The 19,716-nt window shown below is 40.8% G+C and overlaps 1 protein-coding gene across 2 annotated transcripts; it reads left to right on the forward strand.

Annotated features, from left to right (window-relative positions):
* The first annotated feature begins 12,824 nt into the window (after positions 1-12,824).
* Positions 12,825-16,528, forward strand: LOC147603311 (serine/threonine-protein kinase D6PK-like). Of its 2 annotated transcripts, none has more exons than XM_086796582.1 (3): positions 12,825-13,651; positions 13,820-15,099; positions 15,274-16,528. In XM_086796582.1, the coding sequence occupies exons 2-3, from the start codon at positions 14,459-14,461 to the stop codon at positions 16,244-16,246; spliced, it is 1,614 nt and encodes a 537-aa protein (XP_086652708.1). In that variant the 5' UTR covers positions 12,825-13,651; positions 13,820-14,458; the 3' UTR covers positions 16,247-16,528. The 2 variants fall into 2 exon arrangements, with proteins under 2 accessions (XP_086652708.1, XP_086652707.1); XM_086796581.1 differs by having other exon boundaries at positions 13,933-15,099.
* Positions 16,529-19,716: the final 3,188 nt, after the last annotated feature.

Genomic DNA, 19,716 nt, shown 5'->3' on the forward strand with positions numbered 1-19,716 from the left:
TCCCATGACATTTGGAATTCAATCATTTAAATGCAAAAAGAGGAATTCCCATGGTATTTGAGATCCAAGAAATTAAATGAAAAAAGAGGAATTTTTAGCATTATGCAAATTATGAGTATTTATCAAAAGTGAAATTTTGAGCATTATAGGAAATATGGGTAGAATTGATTTTTGTAAATCCCATGAATCTTTTACTCAAAAGAAGAATATTGAATATATTTCACTTGAGAAATTTGAGAAAGAATATGAAAATATCCATCAAGAAAAAGTACCTTTAACTAGGCCAAGCAATTGGCAGAAATTTAGAAAAAGTCCCATCGGTATCGAAAGTAGAAAATGTTACTAAATGTGAATAGACGTGAATAGGATGTGAGGGGATGTAATAAGATGGGAGTGGATGTGATAAGATGTGAATGTGATGTAAATGGATGTGAATGTGAAGATATGTGGATGGGATATGATGTGATGTAAATGGATGTAGATGGGATGTGATGTGATATAAATGGATGTGGATGTGATGAGATGTGGATGGGATGTGATGTGATGTGATGTAAATGGATGTGGATGTGGATGTGAAGAGATGTGGATGGGATGTGATGTGATGTAAATGGATGTGGATGTGAATGTGATGAGATGAGATTAAGATGTGATGATATATGAAAGGAAGTGATGTGATGTAAATGGATGAGAATGAGATGTGGACGTGATGTAATGTGGATGGGATGTATGTGATATGATGTAGATGTAATGAATGAGATGCATGTGAATGGATGCGATGAGATGTGAATGGATGACATGTGATGTGATGTAAATAGATGTGAATAAATGAGATGCATGTGAATGGGTGCGATGAGATGTGAATGGATGACATGTGATGTGATGTAAATAGATGTGAATGGATGTGATGTGATGTAAAATGGATGTGATGTGAATCGGGATAGATGTGAATGAATGAGATGTGATGTGATGTGATGTGATGTGATGTGAATCGAGATAGTTGTAAATGGATGAGATGTGATGTGAAAAGGATGTGATGTGATGTGATGTGATGTGAATCGGGATAGATGTCAATGGATGAGATGCAATGTGAACAGATGTGACGTGATGTGATATGGATATGGGTAGATGTGAATGAATGAAATGTGATGAGGATAGATATGATGAGATGTAATATGATGTGGCTAGATAAGAATGGATGAAGGACGATGGGAATAAATTCTTGACATTTCTTGCTTCTCGGTTGATCCACTTTAGCCAATTCGTTCTGATACCAGCTGAAAGATCCCTGCCCCCTCCGTGCAACGAATTCGGGGGTGCTAGCAGCAGAAGTAGTACTTCTTGCACAGGAGGGCAGAGCCTCTCACTCGGGGCCTCGCCCCGGACAAGAGAATCCCTTGGTTTATTCCAAAACCAAACCCGAAAAAACTTCCCACGCCTAGAAAGCACGGGCGATTCCTCAAGGATATTTTTATTCTAACGTAGTGGCACATGGTCAGATCATGGAAGAGACTTGTACTTGGATCATAGAGACCAACGCTTTTTTCCTCGTCTCACAAGAGGCACAGTTGTTGATTCTTTTCCATAGAACAAGGACTATCCGGGATTTACTTCATCTATCATAACATAATAGAATTGAGTCTCATTTTAGGGATCCATCAGTCCAGCCTAACCCCATCCAGTCCCATGGGTTAGCCAACCGCCCCACCGACCACTACTGTAGTGATAGGATCCATTTAGGAATTTGGTTATAATTTGTCCCGGGTACCAGGGAAAAGAGTTCCCAGGCCCCCTAGCCGGCGCTTCAAGCAAACTTCAAGATAGTCACACTACTTACACACCCAATATGAAATTGCCTGTTTCACAGATTCAGTTGTCTTTAAAACAATCTTTTAATGAAACCATAGTATCATTAATCATAATCCTCCAAAATATCCAGGTTGAATTCTATTTTCCAATCATTCTTTCATCGGTGTACCTATGGCATCATTGGCAACCAACCAGAATGCTCACCACCTGTTCGCTCAGGAGCCTTTTCAATAGTTCCTACCTCATAGTACCCGAAAATATTTTCACTTATAAAAATCCAGATGGACTCTCCGTTGAAGATCAACAAGATCAACCAACATATCCATATAAAAGAGCCATGGACTCATCCTTTGAGGACCAGCAACAAGGACAATCAACCAGATCCATGCCCGAGTTCAGAAAACAACTCTTAACTCCTTGTTCCATTTTCTTCCTCGACGCATGTGTGGGTATCTTCGGCAACCCAGAGCCCGAGCATCGTATGGTCAGCACCCTCTAGGATCCTTCGTAGGTCACCTAGCGCTTCACTCATAGGCCGCTTCCTTGGTCCCTCATCCACCGTACCGGGAGCTCACCATTTAAATCGAATCGAGGTTGGTCTCAAGACACCTCAGTCGACCTTGCTACGCGAGATGTCCTCTGTTGACTCTCCGTCAGCTGTTGAAATTTATCACTTAGGTCTCCACCACGACCTCATTCACAAGATGGTTAAAATGCTTCCCCAGCATTCTTGACATAAAACAGTCATTTAAAAACATGTCATAAATACAGTCATTTAAAAACAGGTTAAAACAGTCATTTAAAAACAGGTCATTTAAAAACAGGTTATAAATACAGTTTCTAACGAACTCTCATCTTTCCACATTGTTCCACATCATTTCTCGTTATTCCATATTCTTCTACATCAATTCACATTGCTTAATCCACATCCAATCATAAACCTCAATCTTCAAAATAGAAATGCATAAAACCCAAGTCTGTCATCTCAAACTCATGGCGACGCAGCATATCTATTTGAATTATAAATAAAGGGACTTAACAAGAATTTTTGTATTGATAGGATCATGGATCGAGGTCGTCGTGGTAGGAATGTTAACCCCCAACTCAATGAGGAAGAGCTCGACTTGGATGTTCGTAAAACTCTTCATAGATCAAAGCCCGGACCTTTCAAGGGTGAAGGGGAAAACTTGGGCGAGGCTGTGGAGAAGTGGATCGAAGCAATGGAAGAATACTTCGATGTCACCGGGTACAACGAGAAAAGTAAAATGGCTCTTGCAAGGCTGAAGATAGTAGAAACAGCCAAAGTGGCATGGAGAAACCACTGCAAGACAAACCGTCTGGATCGGAACACCCAGACATGGAATGATCTCAGAATCTACCTAAGGAAGAGATTCTTTCCTTTCAGCTTTATGAAAACCAAGATGAATGAATTCTTAGAGTTAACCCAAGGGAGTAGAACTATTGAAGTGTATCACCAAGCGTTCACTCTTCTCCTCAAGTACTCTCGCCAAACCACTGGATGAAGAACAGCAAAGGCTCATTCGGGGACTGAACGAACCTTTGAATATCCTAGTGAAAAATGCCAAGCCAATTTCCATGGCCACCAAAGCAGTGCGAATGGCGAAGGATTTCGCCAAGGCCTTTGATGTCAAGGTCCCGCCGAAGCCAGCACCATCATCTTTCAAAAGATTTCTAGCTCGAGAAGGTGATTCCAACCTTCCACCGCCTAAGAGACAACAAGGTCAAGCTCAGAATATTGAAAGTTCTAGAATGGAAGAAAGGTCCTTTTCCCGAAACTCAATCCCCTGGAATTCAACTTCAGAAGTTCCACCCTTGAACAAGGAAGTGAAATGCTATAACTGTCAAGGATTTGGACATCGCAGTAGTATGGATCGCCCAACTCCTTTTGGATCAAGGTTTTCGGGTGCGGGCAAATCAGGGACCAAGATTCTAGACTCCAGCTTCTTCCTTCCAGAGTAATCAGGTTCCTTTCCATCAAAATCAGGGAAATCCCAGAGGTAGACCCTCTAACCAACCCTCAGTTTCAATACAAAGTAATGCAAGACCTCTGCCTCAGAATAGGGGAAGTCAAAGAGAGATGTTCCCAAATCGGTCGTCCACTTCCAAGGCAGTAACACTGGAAGTGATTGAAGAAGAAGATGAAAGAGATTATACTCCACCTGCTGGCGAGATGAGGACATCTCATATTTTTAAAGTGGGGTAGGATGTAAGATTCCTCCCTCCAGCTTTTGAGGCGTAAAGGTGTAAGAACCTCCCCTTCTGTTCTTGTAGTTATTCCTCTCTCTGAAATAGAAGAAAGATCTTGTTTTATCCTGTTTTGACCTAGAGAGAGAAAAAGTCTAGAGAGAGATAATCCTAAATTAAGATATCTTTGGATATAAAAATCCTTCTAGTGTCTAAAATGGATTCCCCTCAAACAAAGATTCAAAAAGAACTTTCCAATGTGCATTTGGAATTAATTGAAAATGTGTATAAAGGATCTTACCCTAAGGGTCTACATTTTCAGAAATTTTTAGATTATGGTCTAATTAAGGTTTCAATGGGCCAATTGGATTAATCCAAGTGTTGGGATGAGATAAGTCTAAAGAATAAAAGAAAATACCAAAAAATGAGTAAATGCTCACATAAAATGAAGAGTTGACTGAGTACAAGGTTTATTAGTTAAAAACTATGAGATATTACTAAAAAAATGAGCTATTTTGGAATAATGATGCATTTTTGACACTTTGGAAAGGAGAGGGGGACTCTTGAGGTAGGCGCCTAATTCACACATGTGGATGAGTTTTTAATTCAAAAAAATTGTGATATTTTTATCTCTCCTCTCTTTTCGATCAAACTAAATCAAAAAGGGAGCCAAACTGGTCCAAATTGAGTCAAACTGAACCTGGAAAATTCTAGAACCCAGTTAGACTTGGTTACTGGCCTCCTTCACCTATAAATAGATCTTTAGTCTTTTATAAAAAAATCTATAAACTATACCATGCCAGTATTACATTAAAATAATTATATTTTCTATTATCCCTTAAAAATCCTCTACTTTTGGAGAGATTGAAGCTTCTCTCTCTCTTCAACAATCCTAGGAGCTTTCTTCTCAACATACTAAACTAATTGATTGGTTGAGGGCTTCCTTCTAAGATAAAGAAGTAAGCCAAATCAAGAGGTAAGAAGTAATTTCATGGTTTTCATTAATATTCTCAAAAGATTTCACTTCTCAACCCCTCTCAAGCTTGAGAAGTTTCAAATTAATTGTTTTCAATGCAAATCAAGCTTTCTATAATAATTCTAATGATTAATCACACAAAAAAGTTAATTTTTATGCTCAATTAGGATGCTTTTTATATATATCTCTCTCTCCCCAAAAGAACAGTCATTGCTATGACTAATTCTTTAGCAAATGAATGCTTCTCATTGATAAATTCTTAATCAAAATCAATCTCTAAGCTTGTTAAGCTAGAGGTTAAGAAAATAGCTTTTTTATGCTTTTATGCTAATAAAATTATTGTAAACTTATGATTTAATTCCATAAATTGGATTTAAGTCTAAGGATAGTATTCTATCATAATTGTATTACAAGGTCTTATTCTTTCTAGAAATATTAAAAATTATCAGTAATAGCAGAGCAAAGCTATGGCAAGATTTTTAGAAATTAATACATAACTCATTTTTATGCATAATGTGAAAAGAGGACTTCCTACCATATTCTAACATTGGACATCCTATGCTAAAAAAGAATGATTTTCATCAAATTCATGGGAAACTAATTTTTAGTATTTATGCATAAATAATTAATTAAAGAAAAGTGAAATTTTTGGTATTTTTATTTTTATGCAAAAATAAGAATTTCCATGATAATGGAGATCCATGTAATTAAATGAAAAAGGAGAAATTTTGGTATATTAAAATAATGAATATTTAATTTAAAGAGAAATTTTATATAAATTTATTTTATGCATGAGAAAATTTAAATGATAAAAGAGGAATTCCCATGAGAATTGGAATTCGATCATTTAAATGGTAAAAGTAGAATTCTTGGCATATTTGAAATAATGGATATTTTTATTAAAGAAAAGAGAAATTTTAGATAAATGTATTTTATGATAAAAGAGGAATTCCCATGATATTTGGAATTCAATCATTTAAATGCAAAAAGAGGAATTCCCATGATATTTGAGATCCAAGAAATTAAATGAAAAAAGGAAAAAAAATTAGTATTATTCAAATTATTTTATCAAAAGTGAAATTTTGAGCATTATTGGGAAATATGGGTAGAATTGATTTTTGTAAATCATGAATCTTTTACTCAAAAGAAGAATATTGAATATATATTTCACTTGAGAAATTTGAGAAAGAATATGAAAATATCCATTGAGAAAAAGTACCTTTAACTAGGCTAAGCAATTGACAGAAATTTAGAAAAAGTCCCATCGGTATCGAAAGTAGAAAATGTTACTAAATATGAATACATGTGAGTGAATACGATGTGAATAAGATGTGATAGGATGTGAGTGGATGTGATAAGATGTAAGTGGATGTGATAAGATGTGAGTGGATGTGATAAGATGTCAATGTGATGTAAATGGATGTGGATGTGATAAGATGTGAATGTGATGTAAATGGATGTGGATGTGAAGAGATGTGGATGGGATGTGATGTGATGTAAATGGATGTGGATGTGGATGTGAAGAGATGTGGATGGGATGTGATATGATGTGATGTAAATGGATGTGGATGTGGATGTGAAGAGATGTGGATGGGATGTGATGTGATGTGATGTGATGTAAATGGATGTGGATGTGAATGTGATGAGATGAGATTGAGATGTGATGATATGTGAAAGGAAGTGATGTGATGTAAATGGATGAGAATGAGATGTGGACGTGATGTAATGTGGATGGGATATATGTGATGTAATGTGGATGTAATGAATGAGATGGATGTGAATGGATGCGAATGGATGTGAATGGATGACATGTGATGTGATATAAATAGATGTGAATGGATGTGATGTGATGTGAATCAGGATAGAAGTGAATGGATGAGATGCAATGTGGATGGATGTGATGTGATGTGATGGATATGGATAAATGTGAATGGATGAGATATGATGTGAATGGAGGTGATGTGGTGTGAAATGGATGTGACGTGAATCGGGATAGATGTGAATGAATGAGATGTGATGTGATGTGAATCGAGATAGATGTGAATGAATGAGATGTGATGTGATGTGAATCGAGATAGATGTGAATGGATGAGATGTAATGTGAAAAGGATGTGATGTGATGTGAATTAGGATAGATATGAATGGATGAGATGCAATGTAAATGGATGAGACGTGATGTGATATGGATATGGGTAGATGTGAATGGATGAGATGTGATGTGATGTAAATCGAGATAGATGTGAATGGATGAGATGTAATGTGAAAAGGATGTGATGTGATGTGAATTAGGATAGATATGAATGGATGAGATGCAATGTGAATGGATGAGACGTGATGTGATATGGATATGGGTAGATGTGAATGGATGAGATGTGATAGATGTGATGCGATGTAATATGATGTGACTAGATGAGAATGGATGAAGGACTATGGGAATACATATGATTGGATGTGGATTAAGCAATGTAAATTGATGTAGAAGAATGTGGAATAACGAGAAATGATGTGGAAAAATGTGGAAAGATGAGAGTTTGTTAGAAACTATATTTATGACCTGTTTTTGAATGACTATTTTATGTCAAGAATGTTGGGGAAGCATTTTAACCATTGTGAATGAGGTCGTGTGGTGGAGACCTAAGTGATAAAGTTACAACAACTGACGGAGAGTCAACAGAGGATGTCTCCCGTAGCAAGGTCGACTGAGGTCTTGACCAGCCTCGTGAGCTTCCGGTACGGTGGATGAGGGACCAAGGAAGTGGCCTATGAGTGAAGCGCTAGGTGAGGGTGCTGACCATACGGTGCTCGGGCTCTGGGTCGCCGAAGATACCCACACGTGCGTCAAGAAAGAAAATGGAACAAGGAGTTAGAGTTGTTTTTTCTAAACTCGGGCATGGATCTGGTTGATTGTCCTTGTTGCTGGTCCTCAACGGATGAGTCGATGGCTCTTTTATATGGATCTGTTGGTTGATCTTGCTGATCTTCAACGGAGAGTCCATCTAGATTTTTATAAGTGAATATATTTCCGGGTACTATGAGGTAGGAACTATTGAAAAGGCCCCTGATGAGCGAACAGGTGGTGAGCGTTCTCGTTGTTGCCAATGATGCCATAGGTACACCGATGAAAGAATGATTGGAAAATAGAATTCAACCTGGATATTCTGGAGGATTATGATCAATGATACTATGGTTTCATTAAAAGATTGTTTTAAAGACAACTGAATCTGTGAAACAGGCAATTTCATATTGGGTGTGTAAGTGGTGTGACTATCTTGAAGTTTGCTTGAAGCACTGGCTAGGGGGCCTGGGAACTCTTTTCCCTGGTACCCGCAGGACAAAACATAACCAAATTCCTAAATGGATTCTATCACTACAGTGGTTGGCTAACCCATGGGACTGTGGACTGATGGATCCCTAAAATGAGACTCAAATCTGTTATGCTGCGATAGATAAAGTAAATCCCGGATAGTCCTTGTTCTATGGAAAAGAATCAACGAATGTGCCTCTTAATGACGAGGAAAAAAGCGTTGGTCTCTATGATCCAAGTGCAAGTCTCTTCCTTGATCTGACCATGTGACTTACTGGTTTGGTCGGATTAGTTTGGTTAGTTAAGGCTCTTGACTACGTTAGAATAAAAATATCCTGGAAAAATTGCCCGTGCTTTCTTGGCGAGGGAAGTTTTTCCAAGTTTAGTTTTGGAATAAACCAAGGGATTAGTCTCTTGTCCGGATATCCGTGGGTGAGGCCTCGAGTGAGAGGCTCTGCCCTGCGCAAAAAGTGCTACTTTCGCTGCTAGCAACCCGAATTCGTTGCACGGAGGGGGTAGGGATCTTTCATAGTGCCTCCATGTGGCATGTCCATCAATGTCATGATTAACAATAGTACCAAATGAGGAGCTGAGATTCACTCTCTCATTTTGATGATTGTGTTTACATTCCTTTGAACTTTGCATTTCTTCTCATCTAGTGCTAACAAGCCTTAAAAATCACCTACTGACTTATATAATCAATGTAAACCTAGTTATGATTGCAAAAAAGAAAGAAAGAAAGAAGGAGAGCTAACATAAAGATAAGAAACTGTAATAGCTCCCAAAAATCCTCACCCGTTTACTAACTTCATCATTTACTACCTCACCTTTCCCATTCCTTCTAGAGGACCAATGACCATTGGTGGCATTCATGCAACATCATAAGCATCAACAAACACCTTCTCAATTTTCCCCACAACAATAAAGTCTTCTACTCAATCACACAAGGACATAATTGACATTAGGAAGGGGAGAATGCAAACCCATTTTAGGGTTAACATGAGTTTCCACTATAATTCTACATCAAATAGCAAAGACAAAGATACCAAAAGCATGTATTATCAACATATGATGCAACGAGTCTAAATGTATAACTTGGACGGGCACTAAAAATGGTCTCATGGAGTACTTATGACGATTCCCACTCCAAGAGCATGTGGCAACAAGCTAGAATGGATCCCCTGATGAGCCTTGTCAGCTATTTTATGAGTTTAAGCATTGTATAATACATATTTCATGCATGTATTATGATTTTAAGCATTGTATAATCCATAGGCCACTGATGAGCCTTGTCAACGAGTTTAAGAGTGTGTGAACACTTATGGCCTTGTATATAAGTCACTTTCTCTCATAATGCAATATACTCTCCCATTGTGCAATAGAGTTTTACTCTTGTTAATCCTCTTGCTAATTACCTTCTCTAATGCATTCTAGTGAGTGTGTGTGAGTGATTGAGGTGAGAGGAGGGACAAGGATTAGTAGTCCAATGCATCGGTGTCACAACGCACTTATAGGAGAGACAATGACGAAAACTGTTATGCATGGAGGTATGGAGCTCTTGAAGCAGTGTGCTCGAGCTTAGCCATTGGAAATATCCCCATGACGATTTTAGCTCGTAAAGTTAAACACTTGTGAATGTTTCTAGGAGTGACCAAAATGGGCCATAACAGACAATGTGAGAATATATAAAGCAAACTTACCTTATGCTTAATGTCAAATAGGGAAAGTATAAGGACTTCTATACATACTTGCTTTGTGCTTAAGACTAGTAGTAAAAATCGAAACATTTTTAAGTTTGGCCAACCTAGTGTGAAAACTAGTCACTTGCACATGCAAGTCATTTTTGACACTAAGCAATACATAATCATTTCCTTACAAATAGAATACTTGTGAGCCCCCTTCTTCTCTATTCTTGCTTTCTTGTATGCTATTGAATATTGCTTGCATCATGGATGCATGCTAGATAGATTTGTTTGTATGTCTCCCTCTTACATTAGCTTCTTCATCTTTCCCCACCTTTGTGAGAGAGAACCACCATGAAGGATAATCTTTATCTGCCTCTATCAAGGTAACGAGAGTTCTTTCTTCATCCCATTAGTAAAGGAAGATTTTGGTGTGACAATAGAGTGAGGATGCAATGGACAAGCTAGCGCACCCACATCAGGAAGTTGCATTTACAACTTGACGGCAAGGACCAATGACACATGCTTTGGCAAGGATGTGGTAAGCTCTTGACTTGAACACGTACCTTCTTTTTCTTTATGGAGTGGGCCATGCATGGAGAAAGGAAAGACATAAGGGAAAGAGAAAGAGTTCATAAAATTTTACACACCTTCACTTAAACTTTGTAAGCATTTAGAATTTACTAAACCATGGCTAATTCTCAATTTTCCCAGTGGTCAATTTATATTTACCTTAGCAAAACTAAGCATCCACTTTGTTTTCCTCTATATTTACCTTAGCAAAACTAAGCATCCACTTTGTTTTCCTCTAAGTCTCTTTAGTGGAAGGATACTTTTCATTAACATAATTTGCAAGGTTTTTGACACCTAGATGAAAGGCTGCACCTTGGACCCCTCCTCTCATTTTTCCCTCTTGCTTTCAAGGGCATTTTTCTCTCTTCTTCTTTTCTTGCTTTAAGGGACATTCATAATGCCTAAGTGTTCGTGGATTTACAAAGCTACAAAAAATACCCATGGTAAAAAAGAAGAGATCAATACGATAGTATAAAAGCAAACTTTTTGGAGACAGTTATATTCCTACTACAAACATCAAAGTAGTATAGAAATTTTGGCCACCAATCTTTCACAATTTATATGGTATGTGTTGGCATATAATGTATTTTTGGTAACTTTATCTTCAATATTACGCACTAGAAACAAGTAATTTTGGGCCATTCTAAGATTTTTTGTTAAAATGTTTCCTTATAAGTAGCCCATCACCTTTTGGAGTACCTCATAAAGTTACCGGCCGTATTCTTTTCCTTGAAAACAACCACCTCAAAACACTAATCATTCTTCAACATCCACATGTCTAGTTAAGGTTAGCTTTTTCAAGTTTTACAAGTTATGTTTTGAGAAGCTAGTTTCATTGTATCCTCTTGTACAAAGCTTTGGAGCTCTAAAAAAGACAAAGGAGAGGGATTAGACTTGAGTTGACTTGAGTTACAAAGATTAAGGCATTGTTTGTATTGGGTTGTAGCTCTGTAAAGATTAAGGAGAGGGATTAGGCTTGAGTTACAAAGATTAAGGCATTGTTTGTATGAGCTTGTAGCTTTAAAAAAATTAGGGAGAAATTAGGCACAGATTACAAAGATAAAGTCGTTCTTTTATGTTGGATTTTATGTGGCTCCAAAGCTTGTGTGTATTGACTAGGGTTTTTTCTTTTTGAGAGTTGCACACATATTGCGAATTAGGTTAAATGACTAGGGTCTATTCCAATGTTCATTAAAAACTTGTTCACAAAAAAAAACTTGCAAATATATACAATGGACCTATAACATTTCCATTTTTACTTTTTATTTTTTAAGTTTCAAAAAAATCTATAAAAGTTTAGGTTTGTTATTCATATTTTAATGTTTTTTTAGAAACACTGGTTAATTCCACTTTATATACAAGGCCTCTCTCTCTATCTCCATCTCTCTCTCTCTCTCTCTCTCTCTCTCTCTCTCTAAAATGAGGGGTTTCAGTGGTTACCTCTTTCTACTTCCTAGAGTAGGTTTGTTTTCTTTCCCACAATCAATTGGGTTTGGGGCTTGTTGGTTATTCTAGTTCAATGGTTACAAAGTTATAACAGTTGCATTATGTTAGCTTACAAAGTTTTGTTAGCTTTTAGAAACATTAAGGAGGGATTAGATTTACAATGCAAAGATTAAGGAGCTATTTGTATTGGGTTGTAACTTTGAAAAATTTTAGAGAGAGATTTGGAGTGGGTTGCAAAGATTAAGTGGTTCTTTTGTGTTGGATTTTATATGGCTCTAAACCTTGGGTATAGACTAGGGAGTTTTGTTGCAAGTTGCACACATATTGGGAATTGGGTTGATGTGGAAAGTCTATTCCACTTTACATGCAAGGCTCTCCCTCTCTCTCTCTCTCTCTCTCTCACACACACACACACACACACACATCATAAAAATGGGGGCTTTTGGTGGCTGTCTATGAACTTGTCTCTCGATCTACTTCTTATAGAAGAGGCTTCCTTTCTTTCTCACAATTGATTAGGTAGGAAAGGGGGAGAGAGGTGGGACTAGGGAGGAAGATTATGCTAATTCGACGGTTGCAAACAAAGGGAGTTTACAGATATGAGTGAGAATCTCGTAAAAGTTCGCGTGGGCGGGGAGATGGACGGGGGAGGCACCCTATCCATCAAGTTGGGAGGGGGGAGATTTCCCAAGAAGTTCGGTTTCTTGAATCTATGGGAGTGCTTTTTTGCCGGTGTGTAGATGTGGTCTGTGAATTCCCATCTTGGGTGAAGGCAAGGTTGTTAAGAAGTTGAAAAGTTAGAACCCTTTGACTCCTCTAGTAGGGTATGAAATCAAAATGGGGCGTGAGGCTATTGATGTTTTTTTAGCCTTTAAAGGAGGGCAGGTCTCGTGGAGGGATATAAATGAGAGGGCAATGCTGCGGACGTGGAGTACGTCGACAGGAGGATGGTTATGATGACGTGGATCGATGAGGCGCCGGTTGGGGGGTTACTCGCGCTTATGCGGCCGCATTTGCTAGGCGGTTGGTGGGCCCCGCCCGACAAAAAAGCTTGAAAATGTTTTTTTAAAATTTGTTTGGGGGGGGCTTTAGCGGCGACAGCTAAATCGACCTGGAAAGCCACCAAACCTAACTGCAACTAACTTATCCGCCAAATATGGAGATGATGACGATGACGTTCTTTTGGTAGATACCCAAATATCAAAGATTGCCTTTTGCCTACCTCCCCCCCTCTTATAGGTGGTTGTACCTTAGGTTGCCAAACTTTTGCAGCTACTTTTTCTCTTCTTCCCAGATAACAGATCAAACATCTCATCAACCTCATATGTATATTTTTGTGCCTCCTTCTACTCCACATTCTATGCACACTAAGCTTTATGTAGCATCATGTGCCTCTGGGATCAAACTCATATATCTTTTGTGCTTCCTTGGACTTCAAATTCTCAAGGGCTTCTTACCAATGCTGCACAGGCTTTTTGATCCTTGTTAGGTAGATTATTGGTACTCAATTAGTGCATTTCAGCTCCCCAATCAGTGAACCCAAGGTATCATCCAGCTGCTTGTAGCAGTTTGAGCCCACCTTTGCACATTGCACGTGCCATTGTGGTCATCGAGCTCTCTTGATCAGAGAACGAGCCCCCTTAATTTCCAAGTTTTAAGGTACCCCCCATGAACTCAGCTTATAACAGCTTGATTAATGTCGTATTGTAAGGTTTATTTATTTATTTATGTTGTGATTAGCTTAATACCTGTGCCGGCTCCAACACGTCTCACTGTTGTTGCTGTCAATTTTGCCATGGAATTTTGGTTTGAAATTTGATCGTGTAGTCGCACCACTGTTCACCTCGTAAACCAAACTCCACGCGCATCATCGAGCGCCGGCCCAGCCATGAATAGCCTCCTTTCTCATCACCGTAATTGGTCTTGGGTTCTGTGCACAGATTAACACACCAAGAGACTTCCGTCCGGCACTGCTGTTTTTCATGCTGCCTCTATCATAGCTCCGGCAGTCCTACCAGCAGCATCTCGAAGGCTCCATGATACAGGTTCTGGCAGCTCCATGATCATCCTTCCGCTTTTATTCCCTGGTTCCGGCAAATGATGATTTTCCTTACAACCGTTCCAGTAATTGCTCCGGCAGCTCTATGGTCACTTTTCCTGTAGCTCGTATGATTGACTGGTTCCGGCAGCCCAACATCCTTCCGGCATCTCTTGAGTCTTACCGTCATCCCTCTGCCAGCCCTATCATGCAGCTTTTGTTATCTATCCCTCTTGTAGCTTTATGATGTATGGTCCAGCCGCTTGTTTCCGGCAGCTGATTGATCATCGTTCCAGCACAACACTCGCCTCTCCGGCAGGTCTTTGATATTTGTTCCGGCAGAATCACCATCGTTCCGGCGGCTGTTTGGGTCAAATTTGTATGCGTTGGCTGTCGAAGGGCAAGATTATACGGACGGCAGGGGTCGCATGATTACCGGAATAATCAACAAAATGTCATGCGAGTTGGGAATCACCTTCGAAGATGCGGACATGGAGTATGGGTCGGATGAGAATGGCGGGCAGGAGATGTCGGAAACAGGATATGCGGGCGTTTCTATGGCGCAGCAGCTTGGCCATAGCCACAGGTCTTCAGCTACCGATCAGACGCCAAGCAGCAGCAGTGGCGCCAGCTTGTGTGCAGAACCCGGCAGAAGCTTGTCGACGGTGAGCAATAAACCGCACAAGGCGCAGGACGCCGCGTGGGAGGCGATCCGGGGCGTGGCGGCGGTGGCAGGTGGCGGCGTGGGACTGGGCCACTTCCGCTTCCTGCAGCGCCTCGGAAGCGGCGACATCGGCCACGTATACCTGACGGAGCTCCGAGGCAGCGGCTGCTTCTTCGCCATGAAGGTGATGGACAAACGCGCGCTCGCAGGACGCAACAAGCTGCAGCGCGCTCAGACGGAACGGGAGATCCTAGAGGTTCTCGACCACCCTTTTCTTCCGACACTCTACGCCCACATCGACGACGGACAGCACTCTTGCCTGGTCATGGAATTCTGCCCCGGCGGTGACTTGCACGTCCTCCGGCAACTGCAGCCCACGAAAAGATTCTCCGACGACGCCGTCAGGTGGGTTTTTGGATCAACGTTCTGTCACATATACCATTTGCAGCTTCTTTATTGCCTTGAATCTAGCCTTTGATTGTGCAAAATCTATGCTGATTGATTGAAAGAACGACGCAATATATGGTGGATTTGATGCGGCGTCGGAATTGATTGGCGCCGGAATGCTTTTTTTTGCAGGTTCTACGCCGCCGAGGTGCTGATGGCCCTCGAGTACCTCCATATGATGGGCGTTGTCTACCGTGACCTCAAGCCAGAGAATGTCCTGGTGCGAGAAGACGGACACATCATGTTGTCGGATTTCGACCTCTCGCTCAAATGCAGCGTGAATCCGACGCTCACCAGAGTAGCGGCAGCAGTAGGATGGGCGTCGCCCCCGTCTGGAGGCGGTCTCTGCAATCCATCTTCCGGAGCCGCCTCCTGCATGGCGCCGCTGGGTTGCGTGTCCCCGTGCAGCGTGCACCCGATCGCTTCTTGCCTGCCGTTTCCGCGGATGATATCTATTCCCGGCGCTGGTGGGCGACGGAAGGCGGCGAGGCCCCGGCGGTCAGAAGGGCGAAATTCCTTGGGAGGGGGTAGCGGGTCTCCCCTGCCGGAGCTTCTGGCGGAGCCGACGTCCGCGCGCTCGATGTCATTCGTTGGAACGCACGAGTATCTAGCGCCAGAGATCATTTTGGGCGAAGGCCACGGATCTGCCGTAGACTGGTGGACGTTCGGCATCTTTCTCTACGAGCTTCTCTACAGCAGGACGCCGTTCAAGGGCGCCGACAACGAGGCGACGCTCACCAACGTGGTGACACAGCTACTCCGGTTTCCCGCAAGTTCTATCGACGGAGACACAGCTGGCCAACGCCAACCGAGCGCCGCCGCCCAGGATCTGATCAGGGGATTGCTGATGAAGGACCCGCGTAAACGCCTAGGCGCGATGCGCGGCGCCTCTGAAATCAAGCAGCACCTCTTCTTCGAGGGCGTGAATTGGGCTCTCATCCGGTGCGCGACCCCGCCGGAAATCCCAAGTCCGTTCACGGCCAAATTCAGCGCCCGATCTGAAGAGAACTCCGTCGACGGCAGCGGCAACAAAGCATCCTGGCTGTCCGACGATAACAGCGGCGGCGTCTCCGGAGCAGCGACGCCGGACTTCGAGCTCTTCTAAAGCAAAGCTGTCGGAGGGAATCTTCGACGTACTTTGTTGGGCAGAAATACACAGAAGTAGTGTGTGGGGTGTAATGGCTTCCGACAAAGGAGTAGTACAATTTTCTGCCGGTGTGCAACTTATTGTATTTTGAAAGGTAGTCTGAAACAATCAGCGTCACCTCACTTTGTTCATAGAGTCATCCAATTTTGATGAAATGAATCGTGTCTAGGTACATATAAGTTTTTAAGAATTTCATGTCATCCAATTTTGATGAAATGAATTGTGCCTAGGTACATTCTTTCTCCCCCAGGACTATTTGTTGTTGGAGTCATGGTTCTTGCTCCCCAAAAGTGTCTCCGCGTGTGTACGCGCCTTAATAAGACTAACCTAATAAGTGTGAACTACGTGTGAACGTGCGTGTGCACAACAAAGGATAAAAGGTTACATGCGTGCACACATCAAAGGATAAAAGGTTCAAAGGTTCACGATAAAAGGTTACCTGCGTGCACACATCAAAGATTCAAAGGTTCACGATAAAAGATTTCGAGACGTATGGAAAGATTACACCATGCCAACCCCTTGGAGTCTCCCTTACATCAATCCTAACCTTAGGGGCAAGGGAGCTAACCTCGCGGTCGAGTTTTTGTGTTGTACAGTACAATGTAGGTTTCCCTCGCCCTCACCCTCGTCCTTGCCCTAGCAGTCCCTCCCCTCTCTCACTCTTTAAGGGCAATGGTTAAAGAAATGAACCTTTCGCCCAAAAAAAAAAAAGGACCACCACCATCTTGAACCCTAGCCTTATCTGCCTGATCAAATAAATTGTTTTTAATATCTAAACTTAGTAACCTTGAAAGACACACTTGAAGTGCAACAGATTTCTAAATCAAGATAACACTAATCTATCTTTAAACTTTAAATTAACCTTGACCTAAGTAACCCCCACTAAAGCTTAGTACTTTTTAAACACTACACTAACAAATTAAGCTAGCACTAAACTAATACCCATCTTTTAACTTCAGATTAACCTTCATTAAGCCTTTACACTAGATAAGCATGTATCAAAACACCAGATTAACCTTGACCTCACAAATCCATGCTTAAACATTGTGATTTTAGGTTTCCATACCATACACAAGCTATCCCCTATATCCACCTTATTCCAAAGGTAGAAAAAAATTGAACTTAATCCAATTAAAATACCATTTATATATTGGTGTAAACCTTTATTGTACTGATTAGGCCTATAAAGCTTAATCATGTTTAAGGCTTAAGCATATAAAGTCTTTTCAAGCTTTCAAATCTCAAACCTTTCAAAGCTTTCAAATTTCAAATCTTTCAAAGTTTCCAAGCCAAACCAAGGGAGCACATACACATGGAGGCCCCGGGCTAAATTTTGATGGCCTGCAGAAAATTTCAGATTTGCTGAAATTAAAATTTTCTTGCCAAGGCTCTCCGCAACGCCTTGAGGGGGAAAATTTAATTGTCAAAGCTCCCAAAAATTAATTTTACAATTTGAAACAAATCAAAGGCTTCAACAAATTCTCCGGCCGAGCAAGTGTGTGTGGTTTTCGATATCTCTCGACGGTATTGTCTGGGAGAATACGAGTATCATCGGTGCGCTTGAATCTCAAATCGACTCAACTCTTTACAAATTTCGGGTTTAACGATAAGTATTATCATCATTTATTATCTTTTACTGAATTATTTCTATCATTAATTAATCAATCTCTCTATCTCTCGACTTCATTACTTCTGTTAAAATGAATCCGCAACCCCCAACTGTGGAGGAGCAATTGCTAGCTCCTCAAGCTCAGATTTTAGAGGAGAGGGAAAAGAGGGAGAAGTTGGAGAGGAAGTTGAGAAAGAGGAGTAGAGGGGCGGAGTCTGATTCGGGTGATGAGATCCGGCGTCCGATGGAAGCTACCCTTAGAGCCCATGAGTCTAGAAAGGAAAAGAAGATTAGTCAGAAGGCCTTTTCCTTCTAAATTATGACGGGAAGAAGGACGCCAAACTAGTTCTCTCTTGGCTCAATTAGTTAGATGACTACTTTTTCGAGGAAGACGTCTCTGAAAAAGATAAAGTCAAATGTGCTACTAATCATCTTATTGAAGGAGCTGCGTTGTGGTGGAATGCTACCAAGAAATGCCATCATAAGCCTCATACTTGGAAAGAATTCTAGAAGGCAATTAAGAAAAACTTTTTGCCACCACAATACAAGGCCAGGAGTAGACATTAGTGGGATGGCTTACGTCAGTTGGAGAAAGAAACCATTCAAATGTATGTAGACAAGTTTTGGCAAGTTGTCCTCTATAACTCAAAGCCATTGAGAAAGTGCATGAGAAGGACCAGAAGAGGAATTTTATAGCGGGTCTAAAACCTCACATTAGGGCCGAAGTGAACATGTTTCATCTGCATTCTCTCAGTTCAACAATCTCTTTAGCCATTAACTGTGAGAAGAATAATAATATTCCGAAGGAGAATCGTGTTACCCAGGAGTCTTTCCCTTTAAATCTCAAAAGCATGTTTTTTCATCTAAACCTTTTGACAGGACTCATGGATGGCGCCGCAACTTTGGTCAGTTGTTCAAAAACAAAGAAAGCAACAAATCGGAAAGCAAGAAGACCGACAATCTTTTGAAGACAAACAAAGAGGATCCCAAGCATCGAATCCGATGTTTCAAATGCAACAAGGAAGGCCATGTGGCATTTGAGTGCTCGGAGAAGAAGAAGAATACACTGAAAGCTAGTGTCAACATGATCAAGGAGGAGGACGACGACTATCTGCCCGAGCAAGAGGGTAACTCCAAAGACGAAGATCTCTCAGACCCAGGAGGTAAGCCTAAATCTTCATGGGCTCAGTCTAAATCTACACAGTCTAAGTCCAAACAGACAGGACTGCACCTTTCCTTAGCCACACCTAGGATAAGAGAGCACTGAGGAAAAGGGAGAAGATGTTTCTCATCTTTGTGAATGAGATTACTGCTCATGAACCACCTCCCAAGGACACCTTGCATGATTCCTTCCTTTCTCAGTTTTTAGATTGTTTTCTTGATGACCTACCCCTTGGCTTGCCTAGCTCCAGACCTAAGAATCATAAGATTGACCTTATCCTTGGCAGTATACCTTCCTGTAACAAGGCACCTTATAGAGTGAACTAGATTGAGCAGAAAGAAATCCATAGATAGATAGAAGAGGCCTAGTGGTTCTAGTCAAAAAGAAGAATGGAACCTACCTTCTATGCATTGACTATAGAGCCATGAATAAAATCACAGCAGTCAAAAACAGATATCATATTCCTCGAGTGGACGATCTTCTTAATAGATTGCGAGGAGCAAAGGTATTTAGTAAAATAGACTTGAAATCCGGATACCACCAAGTGAGGATGGTATAGGAAGATATAGAAGACTGCTTTTAGGACACAAATGGGTCATTATGAGTTCTTAGTGATGCCCTTTGGACTCACTAATGCTTCGGCTACTTTTAACCACA

Source organism: Cibotium barometz, chromosome 64, assembly GCF_041138505.1.
Source record: "Cibotium barometz isolate CiBa-2024 chromosome 64, ASM4113850v1, whole genome shotgun sequence".
Lineage (NCBI taxonomy): Eukaryota > Viridiplantae > Streptophyta > Polypodiopsida > Cyatheales > Cibotiaceae > Cibotium > Cibotium barometz.